A 26,307-nucleotide genomic window follows, 5' to 3' on the forward strand; every position below is an offset into this window, starting at 1 on the left:
ATCAAAAGGTCATAACCTAATAGAATCCCTTCCATGTGCGATTAGGATAATACACCTTGTTACATAAATTCATCAAATAACTTCCGGATCTGCCTAAAAAAAACAGAATAAATATATGGAAATTTGAGATGAAAATTAAAAAAAAAAAAAACGGAAACCAAAGAAAATAGTTAAAGTGGAAAACATTTACTGAATTCTCAATGCCGATAGTATAAAATAACCAAACCATTTTAGTAGTCAAGCAAAGTGAGGAGCCAGCTGATTAAAGTTGAAGAAATATACTGTATATGGGAAGAGAGAAATTTTTCAGATTGCTAAGCCACCAATATACAAGATAGTGGTCACAAACCAGTTTTATTTTTGGAGTGTAGTGATGAGTTAAAAATAAAGCAGTTAGTTAGAGACTAGAGCCTTGATCACTCTCATCAGCATTCGGTGACAGGATAAGGCACTCACTATATATTTATATATATGCAACATTTGAGCATGAAATGAAAAGTGTATGCAAAATATTTATAAAAATTCTGCTCGTCTATTAAAAAACAAAATTAAATGCTTACTCATCCGTATAATTAAAAAATCCGACATTCTAAAGTGCCTCTTATATTGAGTTAAAATTGTTTCTTACCAGTTGCATTCGATGGAAACGATTTGGCTGACCCGGACTCCAATTCAAGAAATCCAAGGGAGAATTAGCTACCCAGATGTACTCTTCTTTAAAAACTCCGAGGTGTAAACCTATCCATGTGTCTGCATGGTTCTCAAAAAGTATACTATTCAGAAAATCTAATTAAATAGAAATTTGAAAGTTAAAATTATTTCAATACAAAATTGTCTCCAAAATCGATTTCTGTTTTAGTAACAATAAAATTGATGTCTTCATTGGGTGTCTTAATTCAAATGCTTAATGACTATATGAAGATAAACTTTTATTATTAAATAACCAGGTAAAAAATAATTTTAATGCCTGGATATTATCATGCGTATGATGAATCTACATCCCTTCTTATTTACTTTATATACTCCTGCTGTATACAGCAGGAGTATCCAACCCGCGAGCCACGTGCAGCTCCATAAGATCTTAAACTTTTAACATTATTATGTGATGGGGAAAATGTGCTGTCTTTCTGTCCGTTCTGATACAGGAATTTGACAATAGGTTTCAGGATTTCAAAAAAAAAGTATCAATTTTTTTGTATATTTGTGACTCCATCAATGTGACTCCATATAAGGTAATATATTTAAATGTCGATATATATATATTACCTTAAAATTTTCAAATGGAATGTATAGGGATGCAATCAGATATTCAACTCAAAGAAAAATTTCATCATGTCTCTTTGTAGATTTCTATAAGACTTATCTTCGCAAAGAAAAATATCCTTCGCTCCACAATGAAGCTTTATTGGAATCATCGTGTGATCTCTTTTTGGTGGTAGGTATGTGCATTTGTGATCAACTATTTTCAAGAATGAAGCATACGAAGAGTAAAGTTAGATCAAAAATTTCTGAAGAGAACCTTCAGAGCTCACTATGAATTGCAACCCCATCCATCAAACAACCAGACATTGATCATTGGTTTCACGTAAACAAGGTCAAATATCATTTTTGTGTTTATGCTGCCCTCTTTTTTTTAATATTATAATTAACATTTTTAAAAATAAAGGAAGCGTTGTTACTTGTATACATTAACTATATAATATATTTTATATGCGGCCCAAGACAAATCTTCTTTACTCCATGTGATCCAAACAAGCCAAAAGGTTGGACAACCATGATATGGCATGTCACTTTTTCGTAACTTTTGATTTACCACTATCTAAAATTTGTTTTATGTCATAGATAAAAAAAATTATGTGTTTAGCCTTGAATCCTTAAGAACAAGAAAAATAAATCTTGCTATTTGTAACGATACCATTAATATTTAGTCACAGTGGTATATTTCTCCTTATCGGAAGATTGCACCCGAATCCAAAATTCTTATCCTTTCTTGTATAAACATGTTATCAAAAAGAAAAATCTACTAAATGGTTCTATCAGAAAGAAAAGAAAGAAGAAATTATACGTTATTTGTCTTTTTTTTTCCTTGCTGACACTAGTACATAAATTCATTCGTAAATTTAAATCCAAAATTAAATCATGCAATCATCTGAGACGAACTAACACAGAATGGATCGAGCACTACGAGTCAGTAGGCCTGTTTAGGTTACGATAGTTTTCTCTTTCATATGCACCATCAGATAGTTTTCGCAGTTCGCCATTCGAAAACTATAGTATAGTGAATATATGAGGCCATGTTCTTTAGTGCACAAAAAATCTTATTTAAGAGAGGCAAAATGCATATATTCTGCTTTTCTTTAATTCCCTATGTCTTTAATTTCAATCATAATTCTCACATTTGCCGGTTAATACTGATATAAACATGAATGACATCAACTTCACAATGATGACGAGGCGAGTGTAGTATGGCCGTTAATTTCATTCAGTATATCGAATTGAAGGGCAGAAAAATAATAACCAGCTAACTTCTGCTTATTCAAAACAAATACAAAAGTCTATCTATTATTACATATAATGATGTCACCATAAGCGCAGTCGCGAGGAGGTCACAACAATTGCTCTTATTGGAAAAAATCTTAGTTCGAATTTCTTTCTAGAAATAAGGAAGATTCATAAGGGCATTTCCATCTGGAAGTGAGTTATATAGTCTAATATGGAACTGACGAGGTTTTCCACTCCTCGGATTTTTTCAACCAGTAAAGCAGACAAATCTGCCAGAAAAACACAAGAAAATAGCAAATAACATACGCAATGCACTGGAGTCATAGTCTTAGTAGCTTCGGCTGTTAATTGCAACCAAACCAAGCAAATTAATTAATCTCTAGGAAGTAATAATGGTTATAATCGCAATTGCAGCAATACGAATTCATCAAAAGTACTTCTAATTCTGAGAACATATGTTGATCATTTTACGATCTTTTAGGATCCTTTCAATCTTAAAGTTTATATGCACCAAGCGTCATATTCTTAAAATATAAAGTCATATACTTTAAGAATTTCCACAAAATCTGCTCCAAGAACTCTTGAATCACTGTTTCTCCTTCTTTTCTGTTAAATCCTGTTGCATTTATCCTTATGGTTCCAAATAATGCCTGATTTCAGCTTTTCCATAACAAATAATATGAATATAGTGTAGTATATTGTAGAATCATCCTACAAGAGCACTTTATGTTATACATAAATGAATTAGAAAATTTTATTTAATACCGTGGTGAACTTTAGCCCGATTTACAGCACATATGCAGTTTGGCAAAGAATCCATAAGGTGTAGGATTGCATCTATGTCTACAACATACCAGTCGTTCACCAGACAGTTCTTTAATTGGCTCAGATTTGACATACGAGGACTTCTCCCGGATCTGATTTTCTAACTTATACCATTCATTTTCAGTAGGGTACAGATGAACAATTCTTGTGCAATGGCATGACGGCAATGCTACTGTCATGGACGACAATGCTACTGTCGTCCATGACAAAACCATCATCTGCTGGATAAAAAGCTACATCAAGACAGCACCTCCAAAACCTTGAGTTGTGTTTACAAGGCAAGCTGTGTTCATTGCTTCATGGGGTACCTGCCAAACTCTCTGTCTATTGTCGGCACAGAACAAGGTGTATCGTGACTGGTTGGACTCCATGACTTATTTGCAGTCTTTCTAGTGTCCAGTCACGATATTCCTGACACCACTGTAGTCGACGTTTCCAGTTCTTCGCAGACATCAGTGCCTTCCGTATAGGCATGAGGCTGCCAGTGCCGATCCTTTCAATTCCCTGCGCATAGGTCCGAGATGTGAGTGGTGAACAGGTCTCATTAAATGCTTCGGTCAAATGCTGTACACATAAAGTTCTGCTTGTCCGTACGAGCTTTCTCTGGCGACAGCAATCTCGTTCCTGACAGACTGTCTTAGAGCAACAATCACTCATCTTAGAGCCACAATCACTCATCTTAGTCAACCCACATGGGTTATTTCTCCACTGATTAAACACCTAGGATGTCACCTTTTGAGAAACCAGTCAGCTCCGCTGCTCTGCTATTGACGATCACTAACCAGCAGTATTCTTAAATAGTTATCGAACATGTGGTAATGAACGTGACCAAGTATTTTGCGTATGCGCTGCGTAAGTGATGCTACTACATCCACATAATGGTTTCTAATTCAGTGGCTGGAGTGTGTCGATTTAATCGCTTGAAGTGATGTCAGAGTAGCTCCTTTATAGCCCTTCTGCCGTCCATGAGTGCCTTTATTATAATTGGCCTTTTAATAGCCTTTACTGGCACTTCTCTCTCTCTTTCTCTCTCTCTCTCTCTCTCTCTCTCTCATTACACATCTTTCTAGATGTGTAATGAGGTAGTTATACTCTGTCGCACATGAACCTATATTAGTAGATCTTTTGAAATATTTTCTTTCCAAAAGTCTTGCGGGTATATTTCATGCAGTGTTTAGAAAACCGAACCGTAAAATCATATAAAATCTTTTGTTTCCAAAGATCTTGGTTCGAATCTCAGTCTGAGGACAGAGAAATATTTATAAAGCTGTTTCAAGTGAGGCTGAGTTGATGGGAACCATATTGCGCTGCTTCCTTTCCAAAAGTAAGTTTTTTTCTTCTCTGGTATCTTCAAAATGAGAAAACTAGACGTAAGTCATATGTACTTGAGATACTTAATGCACTTTTCTCGTGACCTTAATTACCTGGGCGTAATCCAAAATAACAACAAAAAACGTGGTCTTCTTCATGTGTTAGACCCCGCATTTACTCTACTTTCCAGACATAACCTCCATAAGAGTAATTGGAGAAATTGTTTGTGTTTATTGTGATATTTATACTTCCTAATATCAAATATGTCAAACAAAGTATATAATTAAAAGTAATATAACTTTCTGATATATTCAGCAATTTTAAAGCAGATCTCATTGTTACATTTATACCAAAATATCTGATTATATTTAAAGTAAGCAGAAAAGTAATGAGGGTATAAAGCGCCTGTGGCAAGTGTCTAACTTGCGCCCCCTAACCCAAAAATGACCAAAATCTTGAAAAATTTAAATGTAACAAATTTAATTTTATTAAATGCAATATGTTAAATACTTACTATTAACTTCATCAAAATGAGTTGCATTGTGTTGCAGAAATTGTGTGTCTAAAGCAGCGTATTGGCGAAATTTAAAAATACAGCATTAAAGAGCAGACTTTTATATCTGTTTATTTATTTTTATTTTTTACGTTTTGCTGCGCTATCCTAGTTGCGCTTGTGTCATGCGCCTTTTTTTCAAACCCTCTGTTTTCATCAAACTGCTTGCTTTCAGTACCGTAAGCAGTTTGTCGAAAACAGAAATGCATTAATCGAAATTCAAGAAGCGTAAAAGAATAATTTTCATTCTATAAAATTAATTTCAATGGTTTGATAGATGTGATGCAAATAAACACCCGTATTCTCTAGTTTTTCTGAAAAAAAGAATAATAACCAAGTAATGGCCATTAACTTACAATAGCAATAATCTTCCTCAATAAGTAATACTAAGACCAATAACATCCACTTACTTTGCTCTTCTGTGCTATGAATTGAAGCCAAAACACCTCCAAATGACAAACACATTTTCAAGGCATCGTCCCATGATTTTTTTCCATCTATCTCGGATCCAAAGGTTTTGAAGCATTTATTTCCTGAAATGAAAACATAAACTTCAAGTAATGTTTTAAAATAAGCGTGTCTAAGTATTCAAATAAATTATACAAATTTTTAAAGGAAGCATATGCTTTGATTTGCCATGTGCTGATCCTACCAGAAAGAAAACTTGTCTTTAGAAGACTGGTCGGGCAGTGCATGAAAATTGTGAAACGAGTAAAAGCTATACTCAGGGTCTAACAAGGTAACAAGGAAAGCTTCAAAAACTGGGGGAAAAATCTTTAATCACAGTGCTCATATTCGAAATATTCCTCTCCTATCTTTCGAAATAACCATGAAAAAAATTTTCGATGTGAAGCTGCTACAAACAAAAAAAAAACGTATTTTCTAGAGGATATACATAGAGGAAATATTGGAGTTTAAATATTGAAACCCCCTCTTCAGTTCTTGCAAGTTTCTTCTGATTATAAAGTTTTCTCACCTCTTCTCCTTCCATAAGCGAGGAGTGTGAAGATTTACTTCACTGTGAAACAACCACATAAATCGCTTTCCCCCTCAATCTTTTCAAACTTTTATTTGCATCATCCTCTCTAAGCTATAGCTGATTTTTGGTATAGTTTAATTTTGGAAACGGAAAGATTATTCTCCGAGTACAGAGAATATGGCCGATGTTCTGATCTTTTCTTTGTGGCTTCATCACTCTTCGATAAATTTTGATAGACTCATCTATGCACTATCTCTCTTAATACACAAAATGCAATCCGAATTGAAATAGATTATAAAACATACTACGTTACTTTTGCTGCTTTTCAACCAGCTACTTTTAGGAAGTCATTTTTAGACTCTTTTTTATCCAAGATAAAATTAAGTTGCACAGTAATTTACCATAACAACTTGTGTGTTAAAGTATGTTTCCCCTTTTTAATCAATTACTTCTTCCATACGTAAAAATCTACGAAATGGCTTAGAAAATGTTCGACTCCACCTTTCAATTAATCTTATGGGGGTTTTTTTTGTACTTACCGATATCAACTTAATTGTAAAATGCCTATCGCTTCCCGGATTTTCCTTTTCACTTTCGATCCTTTATATAGTAAGGTGATGTTAGCGGATGCCTAAGTAGGATTAGTAAGAAAAATATCGTGACATCTTTCTTTCTATAAAAACAATTCTCCAATTCAGAAACACAGAGAGAGAGAGAGAGAGAGAGAAAGTGAGAGAGAGAGAGAGAGAGAGAAAGCGAATATTCGACTTTGTAATAAACTTAATAACTTTAATGAGAGAATTGTATTAAAACGTGATCTAATTCTCTGTTTCAGATATTTGACACTATTTCTAGGATGTCTGTGTTAAAAAATACTTGAAAAAATTAACGTGATCCAGATATATGAAATACTCTATCAAAACAAATTGACAGTGAAGAATTCACGAATTTAGAAAGTTTCTACATTTCTAAGAGAAACATGACCCAGCCACTACTACTACTACTACTTTTATTATTACCTTACATAATCAATCCGACTCTACTTTATTATCTTCTGTCTTATAAGTAACTGATGCATGCAAATCTCACATTTAATACTAATCATAAAGATTAGCTATCTTTATACTTACCAAAACGTTGCCAACTAGAAGGACAATCTCCCGAAAATGGAGTGGATTGAAACTCTTTATTTGTTTCTGTAGTTGACGAGTCGGGATTCGTGCATCTGACTACCGTCTGTAAATTATATTTGTCATCCCCCCATCCACCTAGAAAGAGAAATCGAACAAAAAATATGCATGATCGTGTAAAAAGGTTTCTTTAGAGGAATGTTGCACACAAAGAAGAGTAATCAATGTAAGAATGTTACACTTAATATTTAAGTGTAAAGAACAACAGAAAGAATTTCTACATAAAACTATCCATTAAACACTTCACAAATCCACATTTATATTCTGATACACAGAAGCAAGTAAGTGCGCATCTCACCACCTTCGATACCGTTGCTCTGTGGTCGGAAGAGATAATATCTTGGAAAAATGCCACTTTCAATTCATAAATGAAACTAATAACTTTTTCAATTGTTCTCAACACAAGTGAAGGAGATTTGATGGTTATTCTTCGAGAAATAATTTTGTGCTGTTGCATGCAGAGGTTTTGTCATTTTTATACGAATCTGTGCAAATATCATGTCAAAATAAGTTGGGGGGATGATGAACACGTATAATGGCTGGTGTAGTACTTGCGGTCCAGGTCTTCGGGAAGGAACTCATTGTCAATGACCCTGACCATCCTGTGGAAGAAACGGGGAACCTCCATCAGAAAGTGGATATAAAGCAGCAAATATTGGCTTCATATTGCTCAGATAAAATTCATCCTTTTTTTTAAAAAATGTTTTTCTTTTCAACTTTACATTTAATATTATATTGTTTTTATATAATATAATCACGATAATACTTTTAGCACATATTCACCTTCTGAAATTTTATTGGTCAACATTATACTTGGGAAGATAAGGATATCGAGAATCTCATACTCACTGTTTTGTAAAATTCAATAAAAACATGCCTAATCTGTTCAATATCAACTTGATCTCTAACTTGGATCTTTCTGATGTCACGAGAGGGACCGCATACTATTACATACAAAAGAATCCGGTTACGCAGTCTCTGAAACCTGGAGCAGGGAGAGAGATAAACTGATAGCTTATATTGGATAAAATGCATGACGGATATTTTTCCCCTCGTACTGCACATTGCAGTAGTGGTGCTGTTTTCTTTATCTATGTGACATTCAGTTAACACCATGAGACGGGATGATGCTCCACGGTGTTTTACTACAAAGAGGATTAAAATCCTCTCTTACCAACAATCAGAAACCCAGTTCGCTAAGTCAGGATTAGTTCATTATTTTGACAGTCATTAACTGGATTAAAAAGAAATGAAATTTACCGAAAGTAAGGTGACAAAAAATGATTAAAATATAACACAGTCATAATGGAAGTTTAATATGAGAAGTAAAAGGAAAATTAAAAATGAATAAAATAAGAATAAAAGAGAAAATAATATTGATATAATAACAAAAAACGTAGTAAAAGTTGCAGACAGTATGTATAACCAAAGACCATGGTCAAACTCGTTACTGAAAAAAGGTATATAACTGAAACAAATATAACCAGTGTCAAACATCTTAAGTTATGTAATGAAATAACATAACAATACATATAGCGTGTACATATGTACATATATCATAACAGAGCATGCATGAAGCAGTTACTGTAAAATTTCCATGCTGTAAGTTTAAAATAAATCAACATTTTTTAGTCTCTTAAGAGGAGAACATAAATAGCTACAAAGCATGAAATTATAACCAACTGAGGAGTATACTGATTTCAGTGGAACGGGATCGGTTGCTGGATGGAAAGGATATCGACAGTGCATGGGAAGCATTTAAACAATATTTAAATGATGCGATATTAGAATGTCTCCCGAGATTTCGAAGAATAAATAGAATAGCAGTCAAATGGATGTGTAATCATATTAAGCAAGAAATTCGTAAGAAAAGGACGATGTGGAAGGAATACCGTTTGCATAAGGATGACGTCCACTGTGTAAGTTATAAGCAGCAGGCTAGAATAGTCACAACTGTTGTACGAAAGCAAAGTCTGATTATGAAAGAAACTGGCTCTGCGTGTTAAAGACAACCCACCAGAACTCTATCGATATATTGCAAGTAACAAAAACCATGAATATGAAAGAATATCGCTTGTAAATCCAGATGGCGTAAGAGTTACGGTTGCAGAAGAGGTTGTTCAGTTAACGAGTGCACATTTCGTTAAAAGCTATCAACATTGAGTTCACTGTTACCTCTTCACTAGATGAAGATACGTAGCTATGTGAGGCCGAGGTATTAGACCTGTTGCACAAACTGAATAAGAATTCAGCAATAACAGATGTGCTGGTGGAATATCAGCACGTCTGCTAAAAGAGTGCTCAGCTGAACTTTCCATTCCTTTGACAGGATGTTTAATATGAGTCTCAAACATGGAAAATTCCGTTGGAATTGAAGGAATGTATGGTAAATCCATTGCATACGGGTGCTACAAACAGCGATGTATCAAACTATCGACCAATTAGTATCACAGGCGTGGTGGTGAAAATTTTGGAAAAATTAGTTAGGGCTCGCATTCAGAAATAGGTTGACAGTGAATCTCTACTTTGCAATGAAAAAGATGGGTCTTTGCAGAAGGGAAGGTTATGTTGTAGTAACTTGCTGACATTCTATAACAATGTTACCACTGAACTAGTCAAGGGATACACCATGACACTGGATTTTGCTAAGGCTTTTAACAGAATACAACATGACAGGCTGCTGCATAATCGCGAATTTAGAACTATCTTCTTCTCCTATCTGCAGAGAGGCTTTCTATAGCCCGTTAATACAAGAAGACTGTAGGCGGGCTAAAGGCTGCTCCCATTATCAAGGTACCTTAATTGAGTCAGCACCTGCAGAACACAAGAGGTGGGCATCACTACAGCACTGTTCTATAGACAGCGCTCTTTAAAAGAGTCATATCTCTTGCCTCAACAGCATGACTGGGTAAGGGATGGCACCAGACTTCTCCCTGGGTTCTAGTATATTGACCTTATCAGGACGAGGATCAATGCCCTGTCAACTTGAGCCAGCAGAGCTGGTTGAGATAGTGAACACTGAAACTATAGTACTGGCTGCCATTACAGTGAGACATTGTTTCATATAGCCCAGTGTTGCTTCCGCACCCATGGGATCCTCGTGCGGACGCGTGATGACGTGGTCTCCATTCTGAACAACCGCTTTAAGAACAAATGTTGGGAGACCGCGGTGGAACGTTGTTATAGGACCTCCGCGGGTTGGCATAAGCCATACTTAGTGATTAAAAGAGATAGTGACGTTTAGGTAGTTGATGCCCAGGTGATGGGAACAGGGCGCCCACTAGCCTATAGCCATAATAATAAAGTAATCTATTATAAAAATAACCCAGATCTATATATAAGATACGGGAGAGGCATGTCGCAACTCCTAGGTTTACCAGCGCCACCATCTCTTTACATGGCGTATGGAAGCAGAGAGTTATAAAGACTTAAAACAGCTTAGGCTTACGCAGAAGGATATAAACGTTCTCTTCTTGAGGGCTCTACAGGGCACACTGGTGGCATGGCGCTGACACCAGAGAATGACTACAATAATAACATGATAACTAGAAGAGGCATAGGGTAAAACACTTGTAAAGCTTAGGCCTATGTCAAGTCTGGATGAGATGTCTGGACGTGATACAAGGAAAGTACTGCCCATAACCAGTATAAAATTTAATTTTTTTTTTAATTATAAAAAAGTTGTGTTCCGCAAGGATCAGTGCTTGGTCCAGGGTAATTCACTCTGTAAATTAATGATATTGGGAAAGATTTGACAATCCTTCCCAATATTTAATCAGGAATGCTGCTGATATCCAGTCTTTGCAGAATGCAAAATAGGCTGAAATTGTGGGCATCGGAAAATGGGTGTCAGTGCAATGTCAGTAAATGTAAAGTCATTCACTTCGGCATGATTACATATCCAATGTCGTAGTATATTGGTGGGATTAGGCTAGAAGAAACTGATAAGGCTAATGATCTTGGAGAGCTAATAGATAGGAAGTTGACGTTTATGGCCGATATGGCAAAGATTGCAAATACAACTCAAAATATAATTGCAATTCTGAAAAACTTGACATGTAAAGAAAAGGATGTTATTTTGCCTCTTTACAAGGCCTTGATAACATCTCACTTGGACTATTGTGCGCAGGTCTGATCTCCTGGTTTCCGTTGTTATTGTGATATATTAGAGAGAGTACAAAGGTGAGTGTTAAAAATGATATCAGGATTGTGGAATACTGATTATGAAGACAGATTGAGTACATGTAGACTGCAGATAAACAGGAGAAGGAGGGGTGACATGATTGAGACTTACAAATTTCTGAAAGGGTCATACAGGATTTCAATTGATGGGATTTTTCAATTTATGGAGGGTGGGAAATGGAAGAGAGGGCCTTCTTGGAAGATGAGAATGAAGGCTTCCAACAAGGGTGTAAGGGCTAACTTTTTCCCTCAGAGAGTGGTGCGTAATTGGAATGGATTGCCATTGGATGTTGTGAGTAAAAACAGTGTAAAAGAATTCAAGAATAAATATGACAACTGGTGTGTGCAGTATGTGGCCTCCCTTAATTAGTCTCTGACTCCCTGGAGGTCTCTCTTAGTAATACATTTTTCATTTTTTTTACTTTTTTTATTACATTGCATACATTACATACATTTGATTACATATGATACATTACCTACATTTGTTTACATATGATACATTACCTACATTTGTTTACATATGATACGTACATTGCATACATTTGTTTACATATAATACATACATTAAACATACTGGTTTACATGTCATATGTACATTACATACATTTGGTTACATATGATACATCTTGGATGAGAAGTAATTTCTTTGCTTTCATCCTCGAAGCTTATATGTAAGCTTATCTGAGGATGACACAACTTGGTTATTATTTATTGTATTTATTATATTTGTTGTATTAGTGACTTCGAGGCAAAGGGTTTCAACATGCTCAAATTGATAGGCAGTTTCTTTTGCTATTAATTTATGTTCGAGAAATATTAATATTCCACCCCTTCTTTTTGTTTGGCGGCATGATCTATGTTGTTGGAAGCCTGGAATTTGGAAAGCAGTCGCTTCGTCATTAGTTATGGATATTTCTGTTAGGAACTGATATATCAATAATACCAGTGTAATTCCTCAGATAAGCGTGTAACAATAACCAATGTTTTCGGATGCTTCTGATGGTAATATGCAAGATTGAGAGTCCTCTCGCTTGTACTGTGTGTTGTTTCCATGCATCAAGCGAGTCGAAAGTACGATTGCTGTTGTATTCTGGGGTGACTACATCTATCTGATGGTTCACATTCATTTTTTTGTGTTGTGTTCTTCTTTTTGAACTAGATTGGAGTCTTTATTTCACTCTGGCAGCCTATTTATATCTCCAAGCTTTTTATTTGTATAGACTTTGAAGTTTGTGATTTTCTCATGAGTATCTTGTTGTTTTTGATCACAAAAATTGATAATTTTGTTCTGTTTTTGCTTTTCTTGCTTGGTACATCAGATTCTGATTGAAAGGTGTTAAATACTCAGATGGAGAGAGTTGTGTATTGTCTTGTGTTCCGTTTTAAGTCCTTGACAACTGTTTTTTTCAATCTGCTGGCTTTTATGAGATTGTCTCTTGTAGCCTTGCTTGTCAGAAGAACTATGACTGGTGCGGGTCGTGGCAAGCCTTGTTTTTTGTTCTTCCCCGGAATCAGATTTATGGTCTGAATATCATTATGCTGTAGGGAGATGTAAATTGCATGACCCAACTTTATAACTACGTCTCTGAGATTTTCTGTGGATTCACTTTCTAGAAGACAGTTTATGACAAGGTCTTCTTCATGTTGTTGTTGATTTAAAAGTTCGTATTGTAGTTTTAGGGAATTAAATTCTTGACGGAGTTCGGATATGTCTTTTATCAATTTGTGTTGCCTGTCAGTTAGTACGTTAATGCTGGTTTTAATGTATTTTACTGTTTGTAAGACTTCTAAGACTGTTGTATTATTAAATTTAACAAATTCTTCATATTCGCTAATTTTATTTTGTTATTTGTTTATTCTGTTTATCAAATAATAATAATAATAATAATAATAATAATAATAATAATAATAATAATAATAATAATAATAATAATAATAATAATAATAATAATATTTTTTTAATATTTTATTATTTCTCAGATAAATTACATACATTATATGCATAACAAATATTATCTCGTACATAAAGGTTTTTTTAAATAATAATAATAATAACAATAACTGTTTACAACGTATATTTTTATAAATATGCATAATGATGATTATTACAGATTTTTTTCTTTGCAATTTTACACTCTATATATACAATATCAATGGATATAATCACTCTATATTGATTATATAGAGTGATTGTCTTTTGTTAGAGTTATTACATATGTTACATACATTTGATTACATATGATACATTACTTACATTTGTTCACATATGATACTTACATTACATACATTGGTTAAACATGTGATACGTACATTATATGCATTTGGTTACATATAATACATCTTGGATGAGAACTAATTTCTCTGCTTTCATTCTCGAAGCTTATATCTAAGCTTATCTGAGGACGACACCACTTGGTTATTATTTATTGTTTTTTTTTTTTTTGCTGTGTTGGGAAGCTACGAAATCTATGATTGAGAAATTCGCGCGCGCGCACGCACACACACACACACACACACACACACACACACACACACACACACACACACACACACACACACACACACACACACACACACACACACACACACACACACACAATAACTTGGAATGTATTGATGCGTCGCTGAACTGGAAGTCTGAACGAATATATTGTGTTTCATTAAGTTTGTATGGTATTTTGGGTGCATGTTTCTTGTTCATAGTATGTCCTTAGAGCTCTTTTCAGGCTATTGTAGTTTGTAAGGTTTCTGTATTCAAAAGGTAATTTGTTTATCATGTCTGGGATGTAGAAGTTTCGTGTGGCCTTTCCGTAGCGGTTATTGTATTTATATGTGATATAATTAGTTGTCTGAGGCTTTGTTATACGGTATGTATTTCTGACTGTCCTGTAGTTGGTATAGAAATAATGTTTTAGCAAAGCTGCATAATGACATAAATGTTTTGCTGTCAGTATTTTGTGTTCTGACATTGCAATGTATATAATGTCGTTATTTTCTCTTTGTTCCCAAAAGATCAGTTTTATCATTTTGTACTGTAGCGACATTAATCTATTTAATTTGTAGGGTGCACAGAAAGCATACGTTGTTATAGCGTATATTAGTATATTTTGGCATAGTGCTTTGTATATTAGTGTTTTTAGGTGTATGGAACTATGACTTTTAACCTGTAGAGTTTGCCAGTTATTTTTCGGAGTTTCTTGTGCAGATGGTTTATGTAGCTATTCCAGTTCTTATCTGCATCGAAGTAAACTCCAAGGTATCGTATCGTTTCAAACAGTGATTGTAGTGGTTTTGCTGTTCTGTGTGTTTTTTTATGTTGGAAAGTGGATGTCGGATGGTTATATATTTGCTATCAACTGCTCGAGTCAGTGAGTTTCACCATCATCATCATCATCATGCATATCAAGAATTTAGGCCTAGCATTGCCTGTTCCGGCCTTATAAGTCATTGAATCGTTTAAGAGGACGTCCTGGTTTTCTTTTTCCTAATGGCTTGTATTTTAAGGCATGTTTTGATAATCTTTCTGTTTTCATTCTCTGAACGTTTTCCATCCACTTATGTTTATATTTTTTAATTTTTATTATTACTGCTTCTTGGTTTAATTCTTTCAAAATTTCTTAATTTCTTTTGTGATCAAATAGGGTATACTTTGTCTGTATACTTATGTCATGTTGCATATTTTTTGGGCAATGCTTGTGTTATTATATATGGATATTATTGCTGTATCGTCTGGATATTGGAATATCTTACCTTTGAGTGGTAGCTGATTAATATCGTGCGTGTAAATGTTGAATATAGTTGGGGAGAGTACAACTCTCTCTGGTACTCCACAGGTTACTGGTAGCTCTCTGCTTCGGAGTGACCCGATACGTGTGATATTCTTTCTATTTTGAAGGTAGTTTGTAAACCACCTGTGAAGAGGCCCGTCTATTCCATCATGCCTCAGCTTTTCTAACAAGGTTTGATGTGCGAGTGTATCGAATGCTTTAGTTAGTTCAATGAAGACTACCATGGCAATTTTGTTTTTATCTAAGGCGGTATTAATTACGTCTGTAGTCTTCCAAGAGAGATGTTGTTCTATTATTTTTCTGAAAACCATATTGTGTTTTGGGGATAATATGAAAGGTCTCTCTGTGTGCTGTGAGTTTCTTCATTATGATCCGTTACATAATTGGATTGATAATTGGTAATGTTGCTATGGGTCTGTAATTGCTGATTAAATTTCTTTTTCCATGTTTGTATATGGGTGTGATTATGGCGGTCTTTAGCGTACTTGGTATCTGTCATGTTTTAAATATTTTATTTATTAATTTTAGTAGGATAGAACTTAAACTAGTTGCATGTTGCATTATATCTTTAGGTCTTATACCATCAATTCCTGGGCCTTTGTTTGGTTTGATTTGATGTATTGCAGAGAGAAGGTCTGCTTATTTTATGGTTGGGAACCATAATGTCTGTTTTGATTGTGATCCAAGTGGAGGGTCACGTTTTGGAATTGGGGGAATATTTCTGTGCAGTTCTTAGATGGAGTCCGCAAAGTATTGGTTAAAGTCATTTGCTAGTTGTTGGAGAGGTTTTGCGTCTTTCCTGAAGCTGTGTTTAATGGTTTCGTAGGGGTTGGTGTTGGAAACACAATCCAGCATCTCATTGATCAGATGCCAGGTTTGTTTCATGTTGTTTTGTGCAGAGGTTAGTTTGTCTCTGTAGTAGCTTCTTTTTGCATTTCTGATTTGTGTTGTAAAGCGATTCCTGGTTATCTTATGTTTAGTTTTTAAAGCTGTGTTATTTGGAAATCGCTTTAATTCTTTCCAAAAAGCGTCCTTTCTGTGTATTTCTAGGATTACGTTTTGTGTTATCCAAGGATTTTGTGTTGATATGAATAATAATAATAATAATAATAATAATAATAATAATAATAATAATAATAATATCCGAAAACTCAGTAAAAGTTGCAAATGTTATGTATAACCAAAGACCGTGGTCAAACTGGTTACTTAAAAAAAGTATATAATACTGAAAACAATATAGCCAGTGTCAAATTATCTTAGGTTATGTAACGAAATAACATAAGAATATATATAGCGTGTGCACATGTGCATATATCATAACAGAGCATGCATGCATGCATGAAGCAGTAACGACAATTTCAATACTATAAGTTTAAAATAAATCAACATTATTAACAGTAGCTATTTATATCCTCCTCTTAACAGAAGGACATAAACAGCTACAACCCTAATACTATCACCAAAGTTATCGATGATTTTAGTCTTCATCTCATCTCTTCTTTAGAAGACGTTTTTGGAGTCTCCATTCCATATATCAAAGGTGTGTTTGAGAGGTTCTCCAGATTTCTATGCCACATTAACCACCAAGTCTCCTTCTTTTCAATTTGCAAACTAAATTCATTCCTACAATCTGCTAAAGATAAATATCTTCCTTTCTTCCATCCAGTAATTTATAACATTCATTGCTCACACGTTATCTATTATTGTGGTATGCAAGTTGGACTGCTCATATCCATCTAGAAGAATATCAGAAATGTAATCCCAATTTTTTTTCTAGACGGATTTTGTCCAGGTGTGACATAGAAGCTTACTCATCAAAGTATCCTATCATGCTTTACTTCATCCCATTATGGTCTCCGTTTGTTATGGTAGACAGCTATCCAACTTTGGATGAATCCTCGTCCCAATCACTTTCTCACAGACCTTCAGTTTTTTGTCTCATTCCCTTTTCGATGGGCATACTTTCATGGACAACTATCCCACTGAACATGGTCGAAGTTATTCTTCTGTAAAAAGATCGAGACACTGTGATAAATATACATACGTAGTTCAGTTTCAAACTTACCGAATCAGCTTCTCATTTTTCATTCCACCTATCTTTGTTCTGTAGAACAGCCTCACAATATTTTCTCCCCGCTACAATCGATAGAAACTAATAAACAGGTTTTTAATACTTTCTCAGTAACCACTTGGATAGTAGGCGGTTGTAGCGCGGATTGTTTTGTATTATAGATTGTGCGACCACTAGTGTGTGTATATGAATAAATAAATAAAATAAGCTGCATCAACTCAAGCATCTAGAGTTGAAACGTGTTGGTCACTGTATGTGAAAGTTTGTGTTTTACTATCAGAGTAACCGTAATCATATCATGAGATGTTTGGCGATTATCCTACTATAACTCCTTATATCCTGTACGTAGCTGTTACGAACCTGAAATATTGGATTTTACTTACTGACATTAATTTCAACGAATCACTTTGTCCTATCAGCGAAAGCACACCACACGACAATCAACGCATATCTTTAAGAAAAAGAGAACAATGTGAGAATAATGCACAAAGGAGTTTCTCAGCTGTCGTTTTGTATTAGAAAAGGACATTTTAAAATATTTTTGTTTAGTAAATTTAATTTTTAAAGTTGATTACTGCCCAAAGATTCATGATTTGTTGCGCGACTTTTGTCGTTGTGCAAACATACAAAATTAAAAATAACGATTGCAAAGTTTGATTATTCTATGGAATAAATACTACAAAATTTCATTTTGATGTACTTTTATGCTATTGTAAAAATTCTCTCTCTCTCTCTCTCTCTCTCTCACACACACACACACACACACACACTCACACACACACACTGATTCTCTCTTGGAAGATTTTATATTTTATTTGAACTCACATATCATTTTATCTATGGAATTTGGACAAATTATAGCACATGAGACATATTTTCCTCGTCTTTCTTGTTACACTAAACGACAAGGCAAAGTCATTCCTTCGGATTGATTAATATTAAATATGAGTTCATTAAAATGCTATTAGGACGAGATGTTTTGGTAAAAAATAAAATAAAATAACCTTCTAGAATTGTACCTCAAATACGAAATATAAATTATTTTCTTAACATAATTCATTGTAATCCTCTGTTCTGCCAAAATAATTACGTGAGTACTGGTTATGACGATTTAGATAACAGAAATTGCAAAACTGGAATTGAAATGATGCGCTTAGAATCATGTTCACCTTTCCAGGAACAGTAAACTCTTTCTGTGGTTTTGGTAGATCAAACGTGATTTATACTGACGTGCTCATAGTTATACTTTACTCATTTAATAGGTGAAATTGTCTTACATATCTTAAACATAAATAATCATGAAAATTCTGTAAAATTACAGCTAACAAACAAATGACAAGGGCTTTTAGTCCTGTTCTTCATTATTTAACTAAGCTGTTAAGTATTGTACACTATGTGTGTGTGTGTGTGTGTGCGTGTGTGAGTCCGTTCTTTGGCTTTTATAATTTGACATGATGGAATGCATGTTATAATTTCAGGAATGCCTTTTCAGTAGAAAAATTAAATTGAAATTAAAAGTAAGTATTACGGTACACAACACAAAAGTAGGGGATGCGCCAACTAAAAGCAGTTGTGAATTGTGTATTTATCATGAAGCATATGGAATTTATGAATTTACTGATAGTTGTAATTTTTTTGTTAATCAATGCAGTAATGAAATTAATCGAAGTAAATTGTAACATCAGCTGGTTCACAATGTTCATTTTCTCTTTCTCATTTTCTCTCATTGCTTTCGCCGCCAAGTGAAAGGGGAGAAAAAAGTAAATTTAATTCAAGTGCAAATTAGTTTTGAAATGTCTTACCTGAAATTTTGTAAATATAAATTAAACAAAATGAGATCGACCAGCAACTATTCATAGCGACTTCACAAAATCGTTCCTACAATAATTAAGGACAGGAAAACGTACCATGAGAAGTCCATTTCCGTCCGATAAAAGGAAAATTAGCATGTTATCAGATCGCTGCTAGTCTGACCACTTTTCCGATCATGCTCAACTTTAAATTAAAGACGCACTTCTTGACGTCAAAGAAACGGAAGAAAAACGATAAGAAATGTTTAAATCCTGTGATCATATTTGTGAGGTTTCTGATGATTAGAAGAAAACATAAATTTTATAAAGATTTAATGATCGTGTGAATTAACCTGCAGCAAATATAGTAATGAAACCTGGCAATCAAAAAATTCTTCAAGTAAATAATAAGGATGATATTTTATTGCACTAATACTTTTGTTGGTTGCTTATAACATAACGCCATTTTAGCATATCACCATCCCGCCAAAACTTATTTCCACTTTCGCAAAATGGAAATAGAAACTCTAGAAATAACTGGTAATTATTTGAATGTTATTCTCGATTACGATATAGCTAATTAATTATTTATAAATATCTAAATTATTTTCATTTATGTGGATAGTGGTGTTCACCAATTAGGAAATTAGGAACTTGAACTATCTTCATTTGGTGAAACTAAAGAGCAAAATAGAATTGTCACTGACATCAAAGTCTAAAGTGAATGATTTTCGTTACTTTCTGTTTTTCTTTCCTCTCCACATATCGCTTTAATGTTCTTTCTTTATTTTATTGAATGTTCGTTTCTTCATTCAGAAATACTTGGAAACCACCATTATCATTGTTACTCTTAGCTTTCGAGGACGTGATATTCTGAGAGTTGTTTTGTGGCTTCTCTAAATTCTACTACTTGTTATGTAAATTGCTTATAATTTTTCTCGTAGTTTCAAATCTTTTTCAAGTACAAAATTTGATTTCATACACACTCAATTATCTTATACTTGCATCTTTAGTAGTGTCATTTCAATGATTCTATATTGAAAAAACCATCGTAAGTACTACGTACTATGGTAACAATGAGGGTACAAAAAATGATTTCATACAGGATTAAAATTCTCATATGCCAATAAATAATTTTTTTTTTCATTTAAAGGCTGCAGAGAATGAACTATATTTTATCAAAATGATCTAACTGAATAAAAAAAAATCGTTTGCCTTAATTTCTTCGCATGGAATGAATTAGGTCCAACTCGCAAAGTTATAAATAAATTTACGTACTACTTTCAATTATGTTGTTGTTGTTATTGTTGTTGTTTTAATTTATTTTAAAGAATTCACTTCTGGTAATTGGGTCTGAAGCAAACACTTGCTTAAAATAAGCCAAACATAGCTCAAATATTTAATAATATTATGTGATAATGATAAAACATACAGAATCATGGCTATAAGAATTCTTCCATTAGGACAATGAATACCCTTATAAATCAGCGATTTCTGGGAAGAAAATTCTACAATTTTTCTTCTCAGAAAAATCTTTCAATCTCCATATAAGAGCATCTAATCCATTCTCCCTTGAACAACCCTCATAAATGTTTGTCGTGTTGTATTCTAGGTGACCGGAACCCTTAGCAAATTCGTAGATATGCACCTTTTACCAGTTTAGCAGATATGTCACTGGCACCCTTCGCAATTGCTCGAACCATAACCCCACACCTCTGCCTGTATTTGATTCGAACTGAAGTGGTTTGAAACTATCCGAGTGTCAAAATGCAAAGGAAAATTTTCTACGTAATGTTTTACTGGGAGATAGAGCTACAGGATGGCCATAATTCAAGATGGGGATAGTCAGAGTCCTGTAGAAAGAGATGTACTGGACGAAAGATAACCAAACTTTGTATATGTACACTGCAGAACATGCAGTTTTGATTTATAGAAGACAAACTATAGTGCAAAATACCCCGAGAGGACATTTCGCGTTATAAATGTGTGGTTTGGAATTAATTAAACAGTAATGGCTGGAAGAGACACGAAATATCAATTTTCTTGTTCGTATAACTTAGAGATGTGGTTCAATTGTCCTCCTTTCAGATGTTCTAAGAACTGACATTTTCTACAGCGGGATGCAGCAGATCTGTATTGATTTGCCTCACATGGAGCGTTATTCTGTCTTTCAAGATTGCTAAACCACGAACATGTCCTTCATATACCATGCGTTTCAGATGGTCCCACAACCAAAGGTCCCAGGGGTTGAGATCAGACAAACAAGGTAGGCATGTTGGGAAATGTACGACTAATCGCTCTGTGTAATCATTCTGTGAAGTGTTTTCGTAACACTCGCTGTACTGGCATTTCACGGTGAGGTGGTGCTTCGTCCTGAATGAATATGGTAGCGTAAATGTTTTCTTCTTTCGTCAAAGTATCTTCTCTGCTGTAGTTGTGCAACAATAAAGTTGAGCAGCATCTCTCGATACCTAAGAGCAGACGCTGTACAAGTCATTGGTCCTGAAGAGCAAAGTTCTTCGCAAACCTACTTACCGATAATAAATGATGCAGTGAAACCCCATCATACCAAACTGTGACTTTTGGTGAGTGTAAAAGGTCTTCATGGAACAGATGAGGGTTATTCGCAGTCCAAGTGCAAAATATTGGTTAAGAATCGTATACGAGATGAGATAGTGAGGGGTCTAGATCTGTGCTTGCGGATACCAGGATAGGACCTCAATAAGAGACTAAAACATGGAAAATTGAATTAGATGGAAGCTAAAAAAGGAAACTAGTTTTGCGACCTGAGATAGGAAGGTGTCAAACCCCAATACTACTTTACTTTAGAATCACTTCTCCTCCGTCTTTACTCACTATAACCATCCAATAAATTGAAAAATTGTATTCACGTTTGAACAAATCAAAAGCTTATCGTAAAATTGGCCACATAATTTCTGTTTTTCACCGTAAATGGCACTTAGTAGCGTAGTAGGTACAACGACAAGATAAAGGCGCATCCGCGATTCCTCCACTCATAGTATGACATGAATGTTAACAAAATTTTTTGACTGAAAGTAAGCAAAGCAGTCTTTTTCCGAGGTGGAAGAATGCTTTCTCCAGAAATCTCCGGTTTTTTATTACCCGTAACCTAGATCTGTACAACAACGAGAGTATGATGCGCCTGTGGCAAGTGTCTTACTTGCGCTCCCCGAACCCAAAAATGACAAAAATCTGAAAGATTTAAATGTAACACGTTAAATTTTACTAAATGCGATATGTTAAATTCTTACTATTAACCCCATCAAAATGAGTTGCAGTATGTTGCAGAATTTGTGTGTCTAAAGCGACGTATTTCGGAAATTTAAAAATACAATATAAAATAGCGGACTGTTATATCTATTTTTTTTTCTAATTTTTTTACATTTTGCGCCCCAAACCTAGTTGTGCCCGTGGCAGGCGCCTCTTCCGTTATTCTTCAATTTTCTATTTAGTTCAGTGCCGTAACCAGGGTGTGCCTGGTTACGGCACTGAACTAGATAGAAAATTGTCACAGTTTATAGATATAATATAATGTAACGGCACAATCTGACGATTCATCCAATCTCCTCCTATATGCGCTACTTAGAATTGTAAAATTTATACACTATTAACTTTTGCCATATGTAGCCATTCGATTCCTCTTAAATATCGTGCATTTTGGATTAATTATTCAGTCGAGAATCTAGAATTGGATGCAAAACACAGAGTGTCTTGTAATTTATCAAATGAGTAAAATTTTATCAACAATTTTTAAAACATACGTTTGGACCGATTGGCTCCCTGACCAGCAGTCTGTTGGTTGAAACGGTTGAATCCCCCCCCTCCTTTTCAACTTACAGGTTCTGGGTTTGTATCCTGCCATAGGCGTGGATATTTGTGATTGTCTTTAGGTCGGAGGCGAGTTACATCGCCCTGTAATTGAGACACTTCCCAATTTCTTAGAGCCTTGAAGTAGCTTGAAAAAGTTCCATGTTTGGTCTTCTAAAGCAGGATTTCCGAACTATGCACAAAATAAGTGAAAATACCAAAATATGAAAGTGATAAAAATAAGGAAAAAATCCTTAGCCTTTCCACAGTAAAAATGTGCTATGGGTTTGCAAAAACCTTTCGTCGGTGAGAGCCATATGAAACATGCACACCCAATGATCCAAGAATTATGTTTCATTCTTACCATCAGAGTCTCCCTCCCTCCCTCTGTCTCTCTCTCTCTCTCTCTCTCTCTCTCTCTGTATAAACGATGCTCTTTGAAAGCAAAGACATGGGTTCGAATCACCTCTAGGACAGGAAGAACCTTTATCGGGGGTTGTCATCGGGTTTTCATGAGTTAGCCTTTCTCACACGGAGGTAGCAGGATTTTTCTCCTGTAAATGTGGGCATTTCATCCCTCAAAACAGCCAAACCAGACTGAAGACATATGCAGTTAAAACAGTACACTGGCTTCTTAGTCTTACTTTCTGTTTCCGAAATCAGAAACAACATAACATTAGCAACACTTCCACCTTGAATCTATTTTCTACATGTACTATAAATTCTGAAGAAAGTCCTACAAGCAATAATAAAAATGAAAATTAATCAATTTTGTGTGGAACAAAATTTTGTCTTGGATCCGTGGCGAAAGGCTGTTGGAATTTTCCAGTGCTAACAGATTAGTAATTACCAATACTTCCTTCCATAAACATCCACGACGGACCTATACTTGAACATCTAACATTGATAGGTCAAGGCACCAGATTGATTACATCCTGGCTCTCCAGCGGTGGACGACAAGCATATCTGATGTGCATACCTGTCCTGGAGCAGATTGTGGTACAGACCATCAATAGGATGTTAGAATAATTCCTAGTGGATTCACAGAAGAAACATCAACTCGGTTGAATGATATTTTGAAGACCAATGAGGAGAACTCACCAGAAATGCTTTGGGAAGGAATCAAGGTGATAATACAGGATTCAGCGAAGAAGTATCTCATCGCAATAAGAAGACCAAGAGACCAATGGATATCAGATTCAACATGAGAACTAATCAAAAGAAGGAGATTGGAAAAACAAAGAGACACAGGGACTGAAGAATACAAGAGATTATACAGAGAAGTCAGAAGAGCCATCAAGCAGGACAAGGAAAAGTTCTATACTAACAAAAGTAAAGAAATAGAGTTCCAGATGTAAAGGCACAATTATAAAAGGATGTTTCATTTAATTCGTGACTTAAAGCACAAATTTAAGCCTAAATTGAATGTCATCAAAAACAGGAACAGTTCTTTACTAACAGAAGAGTTGGAAAGAATACTGTGAGGAACTGCACAGCAGAGTGGATAAAGAAAATGTGGAGCCCTCCCACCAGGAAAATTTTGACTTTGATTTGGAACCTCCTCCACTTAGGCATGAAGTTGAAAGAGCAGTAAAGCAGCTCAACAGCAATAAGGTCCCAGGTGCAGAGGAAATTCCAGCAGAGTTAATTAAGGCCACAGGGTAAGGAGGGATAACAGTGTTTTGTAGATTGATTACAAGGATATGGATGACAGGATGATGACCGAGAGACTGGAAGAAGTTAGTTTTCATACCACTACATAAGAAAGGTGATATTAAGGCATGCAAGCATCATAGAACTATTAGTTTGATATCTCATGCAAGTAAATTTTTATTGAAGATCATGTTAATAGGACTGGAGAAAAAGTTGAGGCAGAGATGCCCGAGGAAAAAGCTGCTTTTAGCAAAGGTAAGGGCCCCAGAGATGAGATCCTTTGCCTTAGACAGACCATAGAAAAATATAAAGAATTCAGACTCCTTCTGGTAGTGTGTTTCTTAGACTACTCTACAGCTTTTGACTGTGTTGACCATGTGAAACTGTGGTAATGAAAAGAATGGGTTTTTCTCAACACACTATCAGGTTGTTAGCCAACTTGTATAAGGAACAACAAGCCAAGGTTAAGTGTTGGATTGACTGATTGGCGTCAAGTTGGAAAAGGAATTATTTAAGGATGTTTACTTTCTCCTCCCTTGTTTAGTATATATGCAGAGGACATCATGCGTGAAGCATTTGATGAGCTCATGACAGGAATTAGGATAGGAGATAGATTGATCAGCAATCTGAAGTATGCTGATGATACAGTACTCCTTTGTAATGACATGGAAGAACTAGGACTAATTCTTGACAACGTCAACAAGATCAGTAATTAGAGAGGACTCAATCCTAGCAAGACAAAGATTGTGGTTCTCAAAGGAAATACAAACAGAGAAGCTCTTGAGAAACAAGTGTACCTTAATGGAGAAAGAATTGAGGAAGTCACCAAGATTGAGTACCTGAAATCCATTCTTAATGTGAAGAATTGCTGTTCAGAAGCCGTCAGAAAAAGGTTAGAAATGGCTAAAACAACAGTCAGAGACCTGTCGAAAATCTGGAAGGATGGATCTATCTCCATGGAAACAAAGTTGAGGATTTTGGATGCAGTTGTTTTTACGACAGCGACTTATGGATGTGACACTAGAAACCTAAAGAAGTCAGATAAGAAACGGATATCTGCTGTTGAGGATATCATATACTGAAAGGCGTACAAATGAATGGGTGTTAGAAAAGATCAGCAGAACTTTAAGGCTTCTTAAGGATATTGACAGAAGAAAGTTAAAATAATTTGACACATTGAAATGATGAAAGGGAGACTTCTCAGAACAGTAAAAAATGAAATTCCTGGAAAAAGTTCCTGGAAAAAGAGGCAGGGGTAGACCATTAATCAGATGGATGGATAGCGTGTGTGTAGTGACTGATCTTCAGAGAGTTGATGTCGCCACAAAAGCAAACAACAGTACTACATGGTGAGGCCTGGTGTGGCACATCACCGAGCATCGGATTGACCATACGGCATCTGTATATACCCAGTGAAGATAGTGTAGTGTAGTATGTTGGACATTTAAGAGATAAAAGACACTTTCTGAAAATAAGACCAGTGTAATAAGATATAGTTTAGTTTCCTTACTCACTTATTAAACTTAGGAATATTATTGGCCCTAAATGGTTATGTGGAACGTATCAAAACTACCTACAAGCAAATCTATTACTGCTGTTATATGGATTGAAGATCATTCGCTGTGGATAGAAGAT

The 26,307-nt window shown here is 35.0% G+C and overlaps 1 protein-coding gene across 1 annotated transcript in view; it reads right to left on the reverse strand.

Moving 5' to 3' along the window:
- The window catches only part of LOC150110411 (macrophage mannose receptor 1-like), a 240,588-nt gene extending 221,330 nt beyond the window's left edge, over positions 1-19,258 (reverse strand). Inside the window, exons 1-4 of the mRNA XM_090397710.1 lie at positions 19,204-19,258; positions 7,301-7,438; positions 5,602-5,724; positions 629-786 (exon numbers count right to left, since the gene is read on the reverse strand). Of these exons, the coding sequence (XP_090253836.1) occupies positions 629-786; positions 5,602-5,724; positions 7,301-7,438; positions 19,204-19,258 (474 nt within the window). The remainder of the gene's footprint in view (positions 1-628; positions 787-5,601; positions 5,725-7,300; positions 7,439-19,203) is intronic.
- Positions 19,259-26,307: the final 7,049 nt, after the last annotated feature.

Source organism: Typopeltis vanoorti, chromosome 1 (genome assembly GCF_054136105.1).
Source record: "Typopeltis vanoorti isolate ZY-2024b chromosome 1, IOZ_Tvanoo_1.0, whole genome shotgun sequence".
Classification (NCBI taxonomy): Eukaryota; Metazoa; Arthropoda; class Arachnida; order Uropygi; family Thelyphonidae; genus Typopeltis; species Typopeltis vanoorti.